Raw genomic sequence first — 20,144 nt, 5'->3', positions numbered from 1 at the left:
CAGAAACACCAGAAGTTACTGTTGTGGAAAAGGGTAAACTTTCACCGACGAAAAGAGACTTGAAGGATCCGAAAATTTCCCCAGATTTTGCGACAACAAAGCTGACTCAGACAAAAGAAAAACCTGCCAGTCTGAGGCCATCTTCAACTCCAGAGATGGTAACAGCAACAACAGAAGTTACTGTTGTGGAAAAGGGTCAACTTTCACCAACCAAAGGAAAGTTAAAGGATCTGAAACTTTCCCCAGATCTAGCACCCACAGAGCAGACAAAGACCAAAGAAAAACCTGAAACTAAGAAGCCTTCTTCAACTCCAGAGATGGTAACAGAAACACCAGAAGTTACTGTTGTGGAAAAGAGTGAACTTTCACCTCGTAAAGAAAAGTCAAAGGGTCTGAAAGTTTCTCCAGATTTTGCACCCACAGAGCTGACTCAGACCACAGAAAAACCTGAGAGTCAGAAACCATCTACAATTCCACAGATGGAAACAGAAACAATACAAGTTAGTGTTGTGGGAAAGCTTTCACCTACTAAAGAAAAGTCAAAGGGTCTAAAACTTTCCCCAGATCTTGCTACCACAGAGCTGACAAAGACCAAAGAAAAACCTGAAACTAAGAAGCCTTCTTCAGCTCCAGAGATGGTCACGGCAACAACTGAAACTACTGTTGAGGAAAAAGCTGATCTTTCACCAATAGAAATCAAGTCAAAGGGTCTTGAACGTTCCCCAGATCTTGCTACCACAGACCAGACAAAGACCAAAGAAAAACCCGAGGGTCAGAAGCCATCTTCAACTCCAGAGATGGTCACAACAACTACGGAAGTTATTGTTGTGGAAAAAGGTCAACTTTCACCGACCAAAGGAAAGTCAAAGGGTCTAAAACTTTCCCCAGATCTAGCACCCACAGAGCAGACAAAGACCAAAGAAAAACCTGACAGTCTGAAGCCATCTTCAACTCCACAGAAGGTCACAACAACAACAGAAGTTACTGTTGTGGAAAAGGGTCAACTTTCACCGACCAAAGGAAAATCAAAATATATGAAACTTTCCCCAGATCTTGCACCCACAGAGGTGACTCAGACCAAAGAAAAACCTGACAGTCAGAAGCCATCATCAACTCCAGAGATGATCACAACAACAACAGAAGTTACTGGTGTGGAAAAGGGAAAGCTTTCACCTACTAAAGAAAAGTCAAAGGATCTGAAACTTTCCCCAGAACTTGCTACCACAGAGCTGACAAAGACCAAAGAAAAACCTGAAACTAAGAAGCCTTCTTCAGCTCCAGAGATGGTCACGGCAACAACTGAAACTACTGTTGAGGAAAAAGCTGATCTTTCACCAATAGAAATCAAGTCGAAGGGTCTTGAACGTTCCCCAGATCTTGCTACCACAGACCAGACAAAGACCAAAGAAAAACCCGAGGGTCAGAAGCCATCTTCAACTCCAGAGAAGGTCACAACAACTACGGAAGTTATTGTTGTGGAAAAAGGTCAACTTTCACCGACCAAAGGAAAGTCAAAGGGTCTAAAACTTTCCCCAGATCTAGCACCTACAGAGCTAACTCAGACCAAAGAAAAACCTGACAGTCTGAAGCCATCTTCAACTCCACAGAAGGTCACAACAACAACAACAACAGAAGTTACTGTTGTGGAAAAGGGTCAACTTTCACCGACCAAAGGAAAATCAAAATATATGAAACTTTCCCCAGATCTTGCACCCACAGAGCTGACTCAGACCAAAGAAAAACCTGACAGTCTGAGGCCATCTTCAACTCCAGAGATGATCACAACAACAACAGAAGTTACTGGTGTGGAAAAGGGAAAGCTTTCACCTACTAAAGAAAAGTCAAAGGATCTGAAACTTTCCCCAGATCTTGCTACCACAGACCAGACAAAGACCAAAGAAAAACCTGAGATTCAGAAGCCATCTTCAAGTCCAGAGATGGTCACAACAACAACAGAAGTTACTGTTGTGGAAAAAGGTAAACTTTCACCGACCAAAGGAAAGTCAAAGGGTCTAAAACTTTCCCCGGATCTTGCACTCACAGAGCAGACAAAGACCAAAGAAATACCTGAAGCGAAGAAGCCATCTTCAACTTCAGAGATGGTAACAGAAACACCAGAAGTTACTGTTCTGGAAAAGGGTCAACTTTCACCGACGAAAAGAGACTTGAAGGATCCGAAAATTTCCCCAGTTTTTGCTACAACAGAGCTGACTCAGACAAAAGCAAAACCTGACAGTCTGAAACCATCTTCAACTCCAGAGATGGTAACAGAAACACCAGAAGTTACTGTTGTGGAAAAGAGTGAACTTTCACCTCGTAAAGAAAAGTCAAAGGGTCTGAAAGTTTCTCCAGATTTTGCACCCACAGAGCTGACTCAGACCACAGAAAAACCTGAGAGTCAGAAACCATCTACAATTCCACAGATGGAAACAGAAACAATACAAGTTAGTGTTGTGGGAAAGCTTTCACCTACTAAAGAAAAGTCAAAGGGTCTAAAACTTTCCCCAGATCTTGCTACCACAGAGCTGACAAAGACCAAAGAAAAACCTGAAACTAAGAAGCCTTCTTCAGCTCCAGAGATGGTCACGGCAACAACTGAAACTACTGTTGAGGAAAAAGCTGATCTTTCACCAATAGAAATCAAGTCAAAGGGTCTTGAACGTTCCCCAGATCTTGCTACCACAGACCAGACAAAGACCAAAGAAAAACCCGAGGGTCAGAAGCCATCTTCAACTCCAGAGAAGGTCACAACAACTACGGAAGTTATTGTTGTGGAAAAAGGTCAACTTTCACCGACCAAAGGAAAGTCAAAGGGTCTAAAACTTTCCCCGGATCTAGCACCCACAGAGCAGACAAAGACCAAAGAAAAACTTGACAGTCAGAAGCCATCTTCAACTCCACAGAAGGTCACAACAACAACAGAAGTTACTGGTGTGGAAAAGGGAAAGCTTTCACCTACTAAAGAAAAGTCAAAGGATCTGAAACTTTCCCCAGAACTTGCTACCACAGAGCTGACAAAGACCAAAGAAAAACCTGAAACTAAGAAGCCTTCTTCAGCTCCAGAGATGGTCATGGCAACAACTGAAACTACTGTTGTGGAAAAAGCTGATCTTTCACCAATAGAAATCAAGTCAAAGGGTCTAGAACTTTCCCCAGATCTTGCTACCACAGACCAGACAAAGACCAAAGAAAAACCTGAGATTCAGAAGCCATCTTCAAGTCCAGAGAAGGTCACAACAACAACAGAAGTTACAGTTGTGGAAAAAGGTCAACTTTCACCGACCAAAGGAAAGTCAAAGGGTCTAAAACTTTCCCCAGATCTAGCACCCACAGAGCAGACAAAGACCAAAGAAAAACCTGACAGTCTGAAGCCATCTTCAACTCCACAGAAGGTCACAACAACAACAGAAGTTACTGTTGTGGAAAAGGGTCAACTTTCACCGACCAAAGGAAAATCAAAATATATGAAACTTTCCCCAGATCTTGCACCCACAGAGGTGACTCAGACCAAAGAAAAACCTGACAGTCAGAAGCCATCTTCAACTCCAGAGATGATCACAACAACAACAGAAGTTACTGGTGTGGAAAAGGGAAAGCTTTCACCTACTAAAGAAAAGTCAAAGGATCTGAAACTTTCCCCAGAACTTGCTACCACAGAGCTGACAAAGACCAAAGAAAAACCTGAAACTAAGAAGCCTTCTTCAGCTCCAGAGATGGTCACGGCAACAACTGAAACTACTGTTGAGGAAAAAGCTGATCTTTCACCAATAGAAATCAAGTCAAAGGGTCTAGAACTTTCCCCAGATCTTGCTACAACAGACCAGACAAAGACCAAAGAAAAACCTAAGATTCAGAAGCCATCTTCAAGTCCAGAGATGGTCACAACAACAACAGAAGTTACTGTTGTGGAAAAAGGTCAACTTTCACCGACCAAAGGAAAGTCAAAGGGTCTAAAACTTTCCCCGGATCTTGCACCCACAGAGCAGACAAAGACCAAAGAAATACCTGAAGCGAAGAAGCCATCTTCAACTTCAGAGATGGTAACAGAAACACCAGAAGTTACTTTTGTGGAAAAGGGAAAGCTTTCACCTCGTAAAGAAAAGTCAAAGGGTCTGAAAGTTTCTCCAGATTTTGCACCCACAGAGCTGACTCAGACCACAGAAAAACCTGAGAGTCAGAAACCATCTACAACTCCACAGATGGAAACAGAAACAATACAAGTTAGTGTTGTGGGAAAGCTTTCACCTACTAAAGAAAAGTCAAAGGGTCTGAAACTTTCCCCAGATCTTGCTACCACAGAGCTGACAAAGACCAAAGAAAAACCTGAAACTAAGAAGCCTTCTTCAGCTCCAGAGATGGTCACGGCAACAACTGAAACTACTGTTGAGGAAAAAGCTGATCTTTCACCAATAAAAATCAAGTCGAAGGGTCTTGAACGTTCCCCAGATCTTGCTACCACAGACCAGACAAAGACCAAAGAAAAACCCGAGGGTCAGAAGCCATCTTCAACTCCAGAGAAGGTCACAACAACTACGGAAGTTATTGTTGTGGAAAAAGGTCAACTTTCACCAACCAAAGGAAAGTCAAAGGGTCTAAAACTTTCCCCAGATCTAGCACCTACAGAGCTAACTCAGACCAAAGAAAAACCTGACAGTCTGAAGCCATCTTCAACTCCACAGAAGGTCACAACAACAACAGAAGTTACTGTTGTGGAAAAGGGTCAACTTTCACCGACCAAAGGAAAATCAAAATATATGAAACTTTCCCCAGATCTTGCACCCACAGAGCTGACTCAGACCAAAGAAAAACCTGACAGTCTGAGGCCATCTTCAACTCCAGAGATGATCACAACAACAACAGAAGTTACTGGTGTGGAAAAGGGAAAGCTTTCACCTACTAAAGAAAAGTCAAAGGATCTGAAACTTTCCCCAGATCTTGCTACCACAGACCAGACAAAGACCAAAGAAAAACCTGAGATCCAGAAGCCATCTTCAAGTCCAGAGATGGTCACAACAACAACAGAAGTTACTGTTCTGGAAAAGGGTCAACTTTCACCGACGAAAAGAGACTTGAAGGATCCGAAAATTTCCCCAGTTTTTGCTACAACAGAGCTGACTCAGACCAAAGCAAAACCTGAAAGTAAGAAGCCTTCTTTAACTCCAGAGATGGTAACAGAAACACCAGAAGTTACTGTTGTGGAAAAGAGTGAACTTTCACCTCGTAAAGAAAAGTCAAAGGGTCTGAAAGTTTCTCCAGATTTTGCACCCACAGAGCTGACTCAGACCACAGAAAAACCTGAGAGTCAGAAACCATCTACAACTCCACAGATGGAAACAGAAACAATACAAGTCAGTGTTGTGGGAAAGCTTTCACCTACTAAAGAAAAGTCAAAAGGTCTAAAACTTTCCCCGGATCTTGCACCCACAGAGCAGACAAAGACCAAAGAAATACCTGAAGCGAAGAAGCCATCTTCAACTCCAGAGATGGAAACAGAAACACCAGAAGTTACTTTTGTGGAAAAGGGAAAGCTTTCACCTTCTAAAGAAAAGTCAAAGGGTCTGAAAGTTTCTCCGGATTTTGCACCCACAGAGCTGACAAAGACCACAGAAAAACCTGAGAGTCAGAAACCATCTACAACTCCAGAGATGGAAACAGAAACAATACAAGTTAGTCTTGTGGGAAAGCTTTCACCTACTAAAGAAAAGTCAAAAGGTCTAAAACTTTCCCCGGATCTTGCTACCACAGAGCTGACAAAGACCAAAGAAAAACCCGAGGGTCAGAAGCCATCTTCAACTCCAGAGTTGGTCACAACAACAACAGAAGTTACTGTTGTGGAAAAAGGTAAACTTTCACCGACCAAAGGAAAGTCAAAGGGTCTAAAACTTTCCCCGGATCTTGCACCCACAGAGCAGACAAAGACCAAAGAAAAACCTGAAGCGAAGAAGCCATCTTCAACTCCAGAGATGGTAACAGAAACAACTGAAGTTACTGTTGTGGAAAAGAGTGAACTTTCACCTACAAAAAGAGACTTGAAGGATCCGAAAATTTCCCCAGTTGTTGCTATAACGGAGCTGACTCAGACCAAAGAAAAACCTGAAACTAAGAAGCCATCTTCAACTCCAGGGATGGTAGCAGAAACAGCTCAAATGAATGTTGTGGAAAAAGAAGTGCTTTCATCTACCAAAGGAAAGTCTGAGGGTCTAAAGGTTTCCCCAGAACTTGCTACCACAGAGCTGAAAAAGACCACGGATGAGCCTGACTCTCAAAAGCCTTCTTCAACTCCAAAGGTGCTCACACCAACAACTGAAGTTACTGTTGTGGAAAAAGGTCAACTTTTACCCACCATAGGAGAGTCAAAGGGTCTGAAACTTTCCCCAGAGCTTGCACCCACAGAGCAGACAAAGACCAAAGAAAAACCTGAAACTAAGAAGCCTTCTTCAACTCCAGAGATGGTAACAGAAACAACTAAAACAACTCTTGTGGTTAAAGGAGGGTTTTCACCTACCAACGTTCAGTCGAAGGGTCTTGAACTTTCCCCAGATCTTGCTACTACAGAGCAGACAAAGACCAAAGGAAAACTGGAGAGTCTGACATTTTCTTCAACAGAGACAGTAACAGAAACAGCTAAAATGACTGTTGTGGACAAGGGTCAACTGTCACCAACAAAAAGAGAGTTAACGAGTCTGAAACTTTCCCCAGATCTTGGACCCACAGAGCTGACTCAGACCAAAGGAAAACCTGGGATTCAGAAACCATCTTTGACTCAAGAGATGGTAACAGAAACAGCTAAAATGACTCTTGTGGAAAAAGGAGCATTTTCACCTACCAAAGGGAAGTCAGAGGTTGTAAAGGTTTCCCCGGATCTTGCAACAACACAGCTGACTCAGACCAAAGCAAAATCTGACAGTCAGAAGCCTTTAGCTTCAGAGATGGTCACAGCAAAATCTGAAATTATTTTTGTGGAAAAAGGAGGGTTTGCCCCAACCAAAGTTCAGTCAAAGGGTCTAAAGGTTTTAACAGAACTACCTACCTCAGAGGCGAATAAGACCACGGATGAGCCTGACTCTCAAAAGCCACCTTCAACTCCAGAGGTGGTCACAGCAACAACTGAAACTACTGTTGTGGAAAAAGGAAAGCTTTCATTGACCAAAGGAAAGTCGAAAGATCTGAAACTTTCCCCAGAGCTTGCTACAAGGGAGCTGACTCTGACCAAAGAAAAACCTGACAGTCAAAAGCCATCCTTAACTCCAGAGATGGTAACAGAAACAACTAAAACAACTCTTGTGGTTAAAGGAGGGTTTTCACCAACCAACGTTCAGTCAGAGGGTCTAAAACCTTCCCCAGAACTTGCTACCACAGAGCTGACAACAACCAAAGAAGAGCCTGACAGTCAGAGGCCATCTTCAACTCCAGAAGTGGTCACAGCAACAACTGTAGTTACTGTTGTGGAAAAGGGTCAACTTTCACCAACAAAAACAGACTCAAAGGATCTGAAACTTTCCCCAGAGCTTGCTACAAGGGAGCTGACTCTGACCAAAGAAAAACCTGACAGTCAGAAACCATCTTCACCTCCAGAGATGGAAACAGAAACAACTAAAATGACTCTTGTGGAAAGAGGAGCACTTACACCAACCAAAGGAAAGACTGAGGGTCGACAGGTTACACCAGAACTTGCTACCACAGAGCTAACAAAGCCCAAGGAAGAGCCTGACAGTCAGAGGCCATCTTCTACTCCAGAGATGGTCACAGCTACAACTGAAGTTGCTGTTGTGGAAAAGGCAAAGCTTTCACCTACCAAGGGAAAGTCTAAGGATCTGAAACTTTCCCCAGATGTTGGTACCACAGAGCTAACTCAGACCAAAGAAAAAGCTGAGAGTCAGAAGCCTTCTTCAACTCCAGAGATGGAAACAGTAAAGTCTAAAATGATTCTTGTGGAAAAAAGAGCGATTTCCCCAACCAAAGTTCACTCAAAGGGTCTGAAACTGTCCCCAGATCTTGCTCCTTCAGAGTCGTCTAAGACCAAGGAAGCACCTGACAGTCAAAGGCCTTCAACTCCAGAGGTGTTTACAGCACCAACCAAAGGGACTGTTGTGGAAGAGAGTAAACCTTCACAAACCAAAAGAAAGTCAAAGGATCTTAAACCTTTCCCAGAACTCACCAGCGTGGGTTTGTCCAAGGAAGAGCTTGGCGGTCAGAAGTCTACACTGGATTCTCGGAGCTCTGAGATTGCCATGACTCAAAGGACCATGCCTATTGTGAAGACTCTATCACAACAGATGCAAGTACCACAGACCGAAACAGGGATTACTCAGGAGCTCCTGAAACCCACAGAGGTAAGACCCAAAATGGTCGAGGACAGCAAAGAAGTGCACGCTAAAGTGTCCACAAAAGACGTGCGCGATGCACGCCAGGGAATGGCTGAAAAGTCTGCTAAAACACACACAGCTGTCGTAAAAGAAAGGATGGTATCAAGTGTCCAGTTGGAGTCGGAGGTCATTCAGCCGGGCGAGTCTTCAGATCCCGTGACCGGGGTGGAGGTGCGAGGAAGCTTTACCGAACCCCCGTCTGAACCCAGTGTGAAGAGGCACACAACGGATCCAAAGGAAGAGAAGGAGGGAAGGAAGATTCAGGAAAAGGAAAAGGTGGCATGTGTAAAAATACAAAATGTTCCCCTCACAATGGTCAAGACCACCTCTTCTGGTGCAGAGAGGCTGCAGAGAGAGGATCTGCCACAGGTGAGGCGTGGTATTCATGATAAAGTGAAAGTACTCTTTGGACTCTTCACAGTGAGGTTTCTATGTTTAGTTTGTTTTGTGGGGACTGAATGGAAAACACGTTTGTGCAACTAATGCAACAGAACTGACTCAGCACCGTGCTGCATGTCGTGATAACACCGCATGCACCCCCTCTGGTTCACCTGCTAATGCTAACGTTTCACTGCATCAGAGAACAGCTTCTCCCTTAAATCATACTTTCATTTTACCTTCAGGATATGTTAAGAGAGACAGAGGGGGAGCAAGAGACAGGAAGTTTTTCTTGCTCCAGGGGAGTTTTATCTGTAAAGCCTCTATTATACTCTGTCTCTTGCATACACTTGTTTGCACTTGCGGCAACATTCTGTGGAGGCGTATTGATAACTGGTCAATCTACTTTTTATAGGTTCTCTTAAAGCTTTTAAATATTTAGTTCTGAAGGATTTGACTTTGAATATTTAGGAGCGTACAAGAGGCATGCACAGACTTAAAGAATATAAGTTTACACTTGTGCCACCAACGGTTTCAGTGCCTTAGGGTTGTAATATGAGCTTCCTCCTGAATGTCGCCTCTGTCAATCAGGCTGGGTTACAAGTTAAGAGAAGAAAAAAAAAGATGATCCACGTGTGACTAGACTTGTTTTGCATGAGACACAGCTTCAGATACACTCATTGGAGCTCAACAGAAGCGGTTTACAGACTTTCTTTTCCGGCTCTATTACTGGTTGTTTTGCCTTCACAGTGGGAGGAGGTGGGCAAGGCTGACAAGATACCGCCCGCATCGCTGCAGGCGGTTCAGAAATTACCAACTGACGTTATCCGGGGCGAGGTGACTCCGGTGGAAGGATCTTCCTCTCGGGAGGAGAACAAAGCTCCGGCAGGAGCGAGCGCGGTGGAGAACGAGGAGCTTCGGCTGGAGGAACCGGAGGGATCCGTCATGAGGAACGTCTTCGCAGGAATACAGCCGCTGTCTGGGAAAACACCCGGCAGTCAACTCACTGAGGTATCGTTGCCGCTGTGTGTCCTCACCGCCTGGCTTTAAGTGCAAGGTGTTTATTGTTTGAGTCGAGCTCATTGTTGCGTTGTTTTCTCTCTTTTACATCCTTCCTGATGCTATGTGAGTTGCCAAAAAATAGGCATATGTTCTGGAAAAGTAGGCAAAGTTTAGCAAATTGCATGAATAAGATCAAACAGATTCGTATAATGGCCTTAAATGGGCTTCACAGACGAAAGCAACATTGCTTTTTTTTATATTTTGATCATGCTTCGAACTCACCAAAATCCTTTTTTCTTATTTTTTCAAACTCAAGGATCTCATGTGCTTCTGTTTCTTAAAGAGTAAACGACTGGAGGACGCCGGTCCAGAGGCTCTGGTCGGATCCGCCGGTGATCTGGACGACCGCCTGCGACGGCTGGTGTCGAAGGTCCTGAGCTGCAAAAGCTGCCCCGCTGAGCTCCAACCAACGGCGATGGCCCGGCAGCTGGAGGAGGCGCAGGTGCGTTGTAAAAAAATGACTCACTGGAGAATCTTTTTTTTTAAATGATTCATCATACAGGTGGAGATGGACTGCATGTTATGAATTGTTGTGATGGACCACAGGAGTGCAGAGAGAGCGCCCAGGCCCAGGTGCTCCTGCTCTCTGAGCTGAGGGCAGCTGACGCCGAGAGCAACGACGCTCTGGAGCACGTGGAGGACCGGTGGAGCACCGCCGCTCAGGACGCGGCCGCTGCCGTCCAGAGCAAAGAGGCGCAGCTGCGGCTGGTGAACGATTACTGCGAACGGACCCGAGCGGCCGAGGCCGCGCTGCAGAGACTCACGGCAGACCTGGAGGCGGTCAGACTGTGAGTTCTCAGCTATGGTGTCCTTTTTTTTTCAACTGAAGGTTTGCAGTTTCAAGGAGGAGCACGAACGAGGAGTTTAAAAGCTATATTTTTAAATGTCAACGTACATCTTGTTCAGCCTGTAAACGTTGTAAAGGCACGTGAAGTCTTGACCTTTTGTTCTTTCAGGACCCCGGAGGAGAGCAGCTCGAAGGAGGCCGAGCGGCTGAGCGCCCTGCAGAGACGCATGGAGGAGGACAGGACGGCGCTCGCGGAGTTGCAGGCGACCCACACCGAGTTACGGCCGAACCTCAGCTGGTCCGAGCGGGCGACCGCGCAGACCGAGCAGAAGAACCTGCACGAGCGGTGGAGGGGCCTGGAGAGGGCCGTGGAGAGGACGTTGCATCGCACGAACGTCCATTCGCAGAACTGCGACGGCCTTCTGCGCGCGCTGTCGGGCCTTCGGGAGCATTTGGAGACGATCGGCAAAGACCTGGAGCCTTCCTCGGATCCCCGGTGGACCTGCGAGAAGGGTCAGCGGCTGATGGTCGCGAACGCCGAAGTTAAAGCCGCCCGGCAGAAATACCTCCTTCTGCAACAGCAGTCTGAGGCGTTCCTCCTCAGCTCGCAGAGGGAGAAGGACGCGGCGGAGGTCCAGCGGGGGCTTCAGGCCATCGGAGACGAGCTGAGCCGCACAGAGGAGCTGGTGTCCTCTCAAACGCAGAGCAGCAGCAGCCCCATCATGGAGAAAATCATCCTGGTGATGAGGGATGGCCTCGCCTGGGCGAAGCAGACGGAGAGCGACATCGAGGGCAGGAGGACGAAGGTGGCTCTCCTCCCGGAGGAGGTGCACCGGCAGCTCCGAGACCTGAAGGAGCTGCAGTCCGAGGTCACGGCCAAACAGGGCCAGCTGGAGTCGCTGGTGGAGGAGGTGACGGAGCTCCTGCCGCAGCTGGACCAGACCGAGGAGGCGCCCGTGGTGCGCTCCTCCCTGAGGTCCCTCGAGGGGCTCTCGAAGTCGACGACGGAGGAGCTGGCCAAGGCCGTGAGGGAGCTGGAGTCGGGGCTGCAGACCAGGGAAAAGCTGTCGGCGCAGATCGCCGACCTGGACTCCTGGGTCCTGGCCCATCTGCACCGCGAGGCCTCCAGGAGTCCCGACGGCGAGCTCAGGAGCCCGACAGAGCTGGACCGTAGGATCCGTCAGATCCGAGAGACCCTAGCGGAGGCCGAGAAGCAGGGCGCCGTCTGCGAGGCGCTACTCGCGAAGAGCCGGGACATCGCCCCCGAGCTCAGCATCGCGGAGAACTGCCGGCTGTTCGACAAGCTCGCCGACCTGCGGGAGGACGTCCGGGCCATCGCCGGCTACGAGAGGGCCAACAAAACGGAGCTGGACGAACTCGCCCAGACGGTGGAGTCGAGCAAGAAGCAGCTGGTCGCCGTCGAAACCAGCCTGAGGCAGATGTCGGGGGATCTGAGCAGACACAGGTTCCCCGTCACGAGCGAGTCCCTGCGAGCTCTGGAGCCTTTGAAACGCGAGATTTTGGAGCACAAGTCCCAGGTCGACCTCCTGCAGCCGTGGGTTCCCCGGGAGAAGGCGAGGGAGCTGCACTCGGCCGTGTCGGGCCTGCTCGGCGACATCGTCACGCTGGAAACCAAAGCCAGGGGTCACGAGCGGTACCTGGACAAGAGGCAGCGCGTGGAGGACCTCAGGGAGAGCGTCCAGGAGCAGGTGTGTCGCACCAAGGACGACAGCAAGGCGCACGAGGACAAGTACAAAGCCTGCCAGGCGCTGCTCGTCCAGCTGCCGCTCGTCAAGCACATGTCCGAGGAGGCCGGCCGCGAGCTGCAGGCCATCTCCGCTGACCTCTACCCCTCGCAGCTGAGCACGGAGCGGCAGAGGCTGAAGCAGAACGAGGAGAGCCTGGACACGCTGGAGATGACGCTGTACAACAACCTCAGCATCATCGAGTGGAACCTGCTGAAGGAGCTGAACCTGGACACCGAGCGGGCCGCCACCGGGGCCTTCCTGCGGAGGAGCCGGCGGGAGCTCCGGGACGCCGGGACGCTGGAGCCCGACGACGCGGCGCTCGACGACCGATACCAGAGCGTCATGTGCCTGAGGAAGACCGTCGAGTCCAGGATGAGAGCGTTGGAGGTTCTCGAGCAGGAGAAGGGAGACAGCCAAGGAAGCGGCTCTCGAGAGCTGATCGACTTGAAGATTGAGGTTCTCGGGGAATGCGACTCGCAAATGGCAAGTTGAGTTCTTCTTATCTTTGTCCGTGACCTTTTAGACGCTCATATCCTTCAGTGTCGGCCATTTTTCATTATTTTGTGATCATGAGAAAGTGGAAAACACCCTTCCTACACTACAAAAAATCATGTTCAAGTTCAAAAAGATCAAATTACTGCAGAAATCTTACTGATATAAGCGTGTCTGAGGGCATCAGTAGTGATAAACCTGTGAAGCTAAGGATGCGTCAGCCAGAACAGGAAGACGGTACAACTAAAAGGGGGCGGGGCTTGCTGGTTAGCGTCCTCATTCCAGGGAAACCTCTTCACTTCCTGTCCGTAACGCACGTCGTAAAGTTGTGTTTCCTGTATTCTAGGAGAACCTCTTCCGGGCCAGAGGCTCTCTGAGGAGCTACACGAGCGCCGTCCGGCAAGCGGCGCTCTTCCTGAGCGACGTCGAGGTCTCTCTGCTGCCCCCGCAGGGCTCGGTGGGGCCCTGCTGCGACCAGCTGGAGGAGACCCGGCGGGCCCTGGCCGCGCTGCAGCAGCGCTTCCAGACCCACGTGGAGCGGCTCCAGAGCCAGGACCCGCCGCACCCGTTCCTGTCCCCGCAGAAGGTGGAGCAGCTCCGGGAGAACGTCCTGAGCCGGCTGCTGGTGAGGATGTCCACCCTGCAGGCCAAGGGACACCTGCGACTGGAGCGTCTCAGCAGGTACGCCAGCAGCTAGCAGCTCGCGCATGAAGAGTCTCGACTTCTCGCGGACGTCCGAGAGACGCCGGAAGGAGCGACGCCTCAACCTGTCAATCGTTCTGCCTTTTCAGTTGTGCAGAACATCACCGGAAACACACCGAGAGCCAAGAGGAAATCCTCCAGAGAGCCAAGAGCTCGGCGAGCCGCCTCTCGGAGTTCACCTGTCAGAAGGTCACCTGTCTCTCCGACTGCACCGAGCAGCACGACAAGCTCACCGTACGTATGCGAGGCTCCTCCCCTTTTAGCCTCTTGGTTCTGTTATGAAGCGCTCAAGACTCAATAAACGCCGTCAGATCTGCAACTAAAATGGTTATCAGCTGCTTTTCTGTCAAAGAAATGTGAAATTTAATAATAACAATTAAATTACTCAGTTTTTGTCATCGAGTTTTTCTTGTTGCGGCTGTTGATTTCTTTTCTATAAACTATATATTCGCGATTAAAGTCTTAAATTTACTGAAGAAAAAAAAAATATGTATTTTGTTTCCCGATTAGAGGCAAAAATCACAAATATGTCCTTATTGCTGAAGCCAATTGCAAAGTATAAGATATAATAATCCTTTATTAGAAATTACAGGATTACAGCAGCATTGCTCACAAGTAAATGAAGATAAAAATCAAGTAATATAAATAAACAGTGATAATAAATAAAACTAAATAAAACAAAAAAAACAGTAAGAAGAATATTAAATACAGATGGAATACAAATAAAAATGTGTATAAAAGTATTAAACATAATGTATTAATTCAGTATTATTATATTATTATTTTATTGTATTATTAAGGATAATTGGAGTTTGTTCTTCAGAAGGTTCTGACTCTATAAACTATGTTTTATCTCGTAAATGTAACGCTTTAATCTCAGAAAGCTCGGTATTTATATATTTTTTTTGTGCATAAAATGTCCCTCATGCCCGTCGCTCTCGCCGTCTAAGCTCCTCCCATAAAAACCTCCTTTTCGCCTGTGCAGGTTCTGCAGGAGGAGGCGGAGGCCCTGCAGCGCCGCCTGGAGGAGCTGCAGGATTGGTGCCCGGAGCGGAGCTGCCGCGGCGGCCGGGAGGCGGCCGTGCACGACGTCTGCGAACGCGTGTGGAGACTCCGGCGCTGCACCAGAGAGCTGACGAGGCGAAGCCAACAGAGGATCAAAGAGTGGATCCAAATCACCAGCAGCGTAAAGAAAACACACTTAAATCAAACTATAGGAACGCTGAAAAGAAAACCTTCATCACTCTCTTTAAAAGTCCTTATTAGCATGAAGGGCCTTCAGGGTCTCAGGCCTTTTCTTCTTAAATTCACATTTTAAAGGCACTTTATGTGATGTGTTACATCTAAAAATGCAGAACAATCTCATCTCTCTATATAATGAGGCACCAAAGGCAAAAGTGTAAAGAGAAAATATGACTCTAAAGCTGAAAAATTGAATCTCGATTTTTGAAATTCTTCATATCTTGTGAAAACATAACTTCACTCATGTGGATGAACTGTTTTGATGCTAGAAATTGTTTAACCAAAAGGTCTTAGGTCCACAAAAGCAGTGAAATATATGAATAAAATGGTAGATGCATGTAAATAAATGTGTAAAAGTAAATGTAGTCAAACAAAATGTAGACTTTAGATGCTAAGACTTGCATCACGCTCTTTTAAAATCCCTCTCCGCTCAGGTGGAGAAGGCCGCCGCCCTCCTGGAGCAGGTGGAGGCGGAGCTTCCCGACGGATCCCGGGCGAAGGCCTCGGGCGCCGAGGACCTGCAGGACCTGCTGCAGTCCTGGGAGCAGTACCGGGACCGGCTGGACTGCGAGCACCGAGCGCTGTCGGCGCTGGAGCTGCGCGCCGCCCGGCTGCTCGGCGTCCCCGCCCACCTGGAGCGGGCGCCGCCCGCGCCGCTCTGCCAGCAGCTGCAGGCCATGCAGGGCCGCTACGGCAGGTAACGGCCGGCGCGCGTGACGCAAGAAGCTAGCTACATAACTGTTGATCGTGATTGATGTGTGTTTTTGCGTTTGTTCCCCTCGCAGCGTGAAGCAGAGCAGCAGCGAGGGGTTGAAGGCGGCCAGGACGGAGCAGGAGGAGCGCGAGCGCGTCCACAAGGAGCTGCAGGGCGTGCGCGTCTGGCTGGAGGCCGCAGACGGCGTTCTGTCAGAGATGCAGCAGAGCAGCAGCACCGAGGAGCTGCAGGTGGGACGCTGCTCTCAGCTCGTGCACTTCCTGTTTGGTCACAACCCCAAAGGAGACGTTTCATATAGCTCCTCTACGGTGCTTTTTATTTAGACTCCGGGGATTTAGACTTGCAGATTCTCTTCATTTTGTTGGTGAATCACTTCACGAGGACTTCATTCACTCATTTTAACCGACACCAGCTCATGTCAACAGGATGTTTAATCCATTTTGAATAGTTTAGTTATGAATATGTTGAATGTCACGATGACCTCACTGAACGGTACGAGCACCACCACGAGGAACATCCACAGTATGAATGTCTCTTTTTTTGCTTTTAATAGCAAATTAGAGACGGCACAGTGCAGAAAAACGAAGAAGGTAATAAATACATAAAATGACAGGAGGAAGAGGAGGAGGAGGAGGAGGAGGAGGAGGAGGAGGAGTAGCTCAGTAAACATGAACTGTCTGAACGTAACCGTCGGCTTGGCCTCGCGCCCGAAAGGCTCGTTGGTGTTTGGGTTCACTTCTGTCTGCCCTTTGTCCCCAAAGCGTCTCCCCATCCACCACACACACACACACACACACACACACACACACACACACACACACACACACACACACACACACCTTGTATAGAGCCTCTGTTGTTGATGAAAGACCAGACCCCTCCCCCCTCCTCTGGTTCCAGCTTTTGTTCAGGTTGTAAGTGGATCTTCCAGGTGGTTTCTGTAGTCACTCCATGAACACACACACACACACACACGTCTTCATCAACGCGTTTTTTTTTTCCACTTTTCTCTCTGATCAAAAAAAGAAAATGAAGGAATTCAGACTTTAAGTCACAAACACACAAGAGAAAACTATCTGAACATGGATTAACCAGAATATTTTTCTTCTCTCCGTCTGGTTTTTCCAGGAGGTCCACAGCGAGCTGTGTACCCAGAAGGCTTTGCTGCAGCGCCTGGAGGAGAACCTGAAGATGAAGTACTCCGACCTGAACGTCGCGGTGCCGCAGGAGCTGGACGGCCGGCTGCAGGACGCCGCGCAGGCGCTGCAGCGCGTGGAAGTGAAGGTGCACGAGGAAACTCACCACTATTATTGTGATGCTTTTGGTAGATGATGGGATCACGTGTGTGTGTAGAAGAAAGAAAAGTATCCTGGCATAGAAAACCTTCAAAATTCAACAATTTGGAGTCCCAGCATGCCCCATTCAGACAATCTTTCGGCATAAAATACGCAATTTGCTCCATTTTTTAACCGAACGACACAGTTTCTTGACTGAAACTCCTTCATAACAGGCCAGGACTTTGTTTTATGGGATTATTGTTGCAGATTCTGACTCTTTAAGTCCTAATCTTTCCAAAAAGGTGTCTTATTGAGGCATTTTTGGGGGAAATCTGGCTCATATCATGCTGGATGTTCATAGTTACGATCAAAATATCTTATGTAAGTGATTTTTTTTTGCAGATAAACTTTTTTTTCCAAGACTTTGCTGAACAAATACATACAATAAAAACAAGTATTGGAATAAATTTGAGGGTTCCTAAGACGACTCAAACACAGGGGAAAAAAAACTTAGCGACGTGCATGTTCACAGTGGACACAGACACGAGGGAAATGATTTTTGTGTAAAAAAGAAACCGTCCCGCTGTCTTTGTTGACGTCCGTTCTGGACTCCTCCGTCAGGTGGGCGAGGCCGTGGAGAAGAGCGGCCCCGTCTACCGGCTGGGCGCCAAGCTGTCGGAGATCCAGGCCGGCCTGACGTCGGTCCAGAAGCGCCTCGAGCAGAAGAGTCCCAACGTGACCCAAGCGAAGAGCACCCAGAAGGTGAGCACAAGTGACGTGTGGAGAGAGTCCCTGTTACCCTCGAGCGAAAGGGATTTCCATGCAATGTTATATATGTGTGTGTGTGTGTGTGTGTGTGTGTTCAGCGTGCGTGGGACGAGCTGGACGTGTGGCACTCGAGGGTGGCGGAGCTGGAGGCGCTCGTGCAGGACCTGGAGAAGCCGGAGGAGGTGCTGATCCTCACCGAGAGGCTGGTGGAGGTGCAGCAGCTGCACTCGCTCCTGGCCAAGCAGGCGGAGCAGAGGACCACGCTCATCAGCAAGGTGGGTGGGGCCACAACCGGTGGTTTGCATCATAAAACACCTAATAGTGTTGTGTTATATCTGATGCTCAATGTGTGTGTGTGTGTGTGTGTGTGTGTGTGTGTGTCAGATCCACACGTGGCTCCAGGAGCACCAGGAGATGATCAGCAGCTCTGACAGCTGGATGACGGAGGCCAAGTCGTGGCTCGCGACCCCCTGCAGCTACACCACGGCCAAGTGCCTGAGCAGCCACGTGCACACGCTGCAGGTCGGTGACCCCCGAACATCTCCGCCCTGAACGTTCTCCTTCTCTAACCGCCTCGGGGTAACTGAACCGCCTCTCGCGTTCGCAGACGGTGTTGGACGACTCGGCCCAGATCCGAGCCACCCTGCAGGGCTTCGGCTCCGTCCTGACGGAGATGTCTCAGGTCTGCGACGTCGCCGCTCTGCAGCTGCAGCTGGACGAGGCCGACCAACAGGTGGCCGTCGTCCAGGACGCCTTCGCCGCGCCGCTGTCTCACCTGGGCCACGCCGCCGCCGTGAGTTCTTCTTGCCTTTTCTCTTTATCCCTCTTTTTTTTTTTTTTATCGTGCGCTTATCAAATCGCCCGTCTAGGAGGTGGAAGCCATCGAGAAGGAGGTCAGGCTGATGGAGAACAACGTGGCGGAGATCAAGATCTTGCTGTCGTCTCCGGAGACTTTCCCCCGCCCGAAAGAGGAGCGCCTCAAGGTGAGGAAAACGTTGTTTTCATCTTTTCTACAAATATTGGTTAAATAATTCACTGCCCCTCCAGTTGCATTGTTTAATGACATGAGCTGCAAAAGGTTTCTGAGGTTTGTTTTGAAATTTTCTTGTGGCCCCGCCCCCTCTCTGTTGCGTCCAGGCCATCGAGCAGAAGATCCAGTCCATGAGGACGACCATCGCTGAGATCCAGAAGTGTAAACCGGGCCTCTGTCTCCCGGAGAAGGCCGAAGAGACTTTGGTGGTCTTCACGGTCGTGGACCAGCTCCAGAACCTGCTGCTGGATCTGGAGAAGGTCAGCAAGCTCGTCAGCTAGCTAGCTAGCTAGTCAGTCAGCTAGAAGAGGCCTTCACTGACCCGTCTGCTCTAATTCTTCTGCAGAAAGTGCCCGCTCTGTTCATCCAGCAGCCTCCGACTCCGACCCAAGAAAAAGCTCCGTCCGCTCAGCAGACGACCTCTCGACCCCGACTCACTAAGTCTTCTTTAGAGGAGGCCGAGGTGAGTCCCCCCTGTGGTCCAAACTGAATTAGCCGTTAGCATGGTTAGCAGCGAGTTTTTTTAGAGTTAATTTGGCCCTTTGTGTCGTCTCTCAGGAGAAAGACGTGGATGTGGGGCAGATCCAAGTCGTCCACGTTAAACCGGACGTGCTGACGGGATCCGGAGCGTCGCTGCAGACGGTGGAGCGGTCCTCACCTGAGCAGAGACAGGCCCGCTCACCTGAGCAGACAGAGGCCCGCTCACCTGAGCAGAGAGAGGCCCGCTCACCCGACAGCATTCAGGTGTCGTTTCTTTCTTTTCTTTCTTGTGAAGCGCTCTGTGACGACCCCATAAGGGGGTCTTAAACATCAAATTCCACACCTGCAGTGTGAATGTAACTCTGTGTTTGACACTAACCCGCCTGTGTGTTTTAAAGCTATTTAACTCATTAAAGGTGTGTTTTTTTCTGTTAGATGATTGAGGGTGATTAACCAATAAACAATCAATCGAACTCTTTTTTGAGCTCTTTTCGGAGGTTCTAAAGCTTCGGTTCTGAGGTAGACGTTGGCCGTCGGCGGCGGCCATTTTTTTCCCGCGGCTCGCTTGTCGACCGCCTCCCCCCTGTGACTCGTGCTCATGAGCGTGTTTCCGTGTCAGCAGCGCGAGCGTCCGGCCGGGCTGCAGGAAGGAGGGGGCGGCGGTGTTTGGTGGTGGCTCTGGGAAGCTTTCCTGGCCGCTTCGCCAGAGGTAACGAGACCTGGAGGGAAGGACACATCTGTGTTTCCTTCCCTGTCCTACCTTCTCTCTGATTTGGTCACTCCCCCCCTCTTCCTCACTCCTCACTCCTCTCCCTCTTCCTCTCCCCTCTTCCTATCCCCTCTATCCCCCCTCTTCCTCTCTCTTCTTTCTCTCTCCTCTTTCTCCCACTCTTCCTCGCTCCTCTTTTTCACTCCTCTTCCTGCCCTGCTTCCTATCCCCTCTTCCCCCCATCTTCCCCTCTCTTCTTTCTCTCCCCTTTCACCCATTCTTCCTAACCCCTTTTCCTCCATCTCCTCCGCTTCATCACCCTCTTCCTCACCCCTTTTCCTCCTCCTCCTCTTCTTCTCCCCTCTTACACTCCCCTCTGCCTCCTCCT

General features: G+C 48.9%; 2 protein-coding genes across 2 annotated transcripts in view; both read left to right on the top strand.

Moving 5' to 3' along the window:
- Nucleotides 1-20,144, top strand: part of LOC137802380 (rootletin-like) — a 32,952-nt gene that overhangs the window by 9,660 nt on the left and 3,148 nt on the right. Inside the window, exons 5-23 of the mRNA XM_068600183.1 lie at nucleotides 9,495-9,755; nucleotides 10,090-10,248; nucleotides 10,353-10,594; nucleotides 10,763-12,824; nucleotides 13,180-13,514; nucleotides 13,625-13,769; nucleotides 14,521-14,721; nucleotides 15,212-15,474; nucleotides 15,563-15,722; nucleotides 16,621-16,776; nucleotides 17,391-17,531; nucleotides 17,636-17,812; nucleotides 17,922-18,059; nucleotides 18,145-18,330; nucleotides 18,407-18,520; nucleotides 18,675-18,827; nucleotides 18,914-19,030; nucleotides 19,126-19,311; nucleotides 19,667-19,756. Of these exons, the coding sequence (XP_068456284.1) occupies nucleotides 9,495-9,755; nucleotides 10,090-10,248; nucleotides 10,353-10,594; nucleotides 10,763-12,824; nucleotides 13,180-13,514; nucleotides 13,625-13,769; nucleotides 14,521-14,721; nucleotides 15,212-15,474; nucleotides 15,563-15,722; nucleotides 16,621-16,776; nucleotides 17,391-17,531; nucleotides 17,636-17,812; nucleotides 17,922-18,059; nucleotides 18,145-18,330; nucleotides 18,407-18,520; nucleotides 18,675-18,827; nucleotides 18,914-19,030; nucleotides 19,126-19,311; nucleotides 19,667-19,756 (5,286 nt within the window). The remainder of the gene's footprint in view (nucleotides 1-9,494; nucleotides 9,756-10,089; nucleotides 10,249-10,352; nucleotides 10,595-10,762; nucleotides 12,825-13,179; nucleotides 13,515-13,624; nucleotides 13,770-14,520; nucleotides 14,722-15,211; nucleotides 15,475-15,562; nucleotides 15,723-16,620; nucleotides 16,777-17,390; nucleotides 17,532-17,635; nucleotides 17,813-17,921; nucleotides 18,060-18,144; nucleotides 18,331-18,406; nucleotides 18,521-18,674; nucleotides 18,828-18,913; nucleotides 19,031-19,125; nucleotides 19,312-19,666; nucleotides 19,757-20,144) is intronic.
- Nucleotides 1,122-6,307, top strand: LOC137802276 (mucin-2-like). The gene is made up of 2 exons (XM_068600064.1): nucleotides 1,122-4,491; nucleotides 6,288-6,307. Exons 1-2 carry the CDS (start codon nucleotides 1,122-1,124, stop codon nucleotides 6,305-6,307), a joined length of 3,390 nt encoding a protein of 1,129 aa, XP_068456165.1.

This window comes from Clinocottus analis, unplaced genomic scaffold (genome assembly GCF_023055335.1).
Source record: "Clinocottus analis isolate CAN_PGR_092001 unplaced genomic scaffold, fCliAna1.0.p SCAF_5, whole genome shotgun sequence".
Classification (NCBI taxonomy): Eukaryota; Metazoa; Chordata; class Actinopteri; order Perciformes; family Cottidae; genus Clinocottus; species Clinocottus analis.
This window is presented reverse-complemented; position numbering and strand designations above follow the sequence as displayed.

What these genes read in the sequence shown, in the direction of transcription:
- LOC137802276 (XM_068600064.1), top strand. Translation starts at nt 1,122, where the DNA reads ATGATCACAACAACAACAGAAGTTACTGGTGTGGAAAAGGGAAAGCTT. An exon ending in GACCAAAGAAAAACCCGAGG is followed by an intron (nt 4,492 to 6,287) that starts GTCAGAAGCCAT and finishes TCAACTCCAAAG; the next exon opens with GTGCTCACACCAACAACTGA.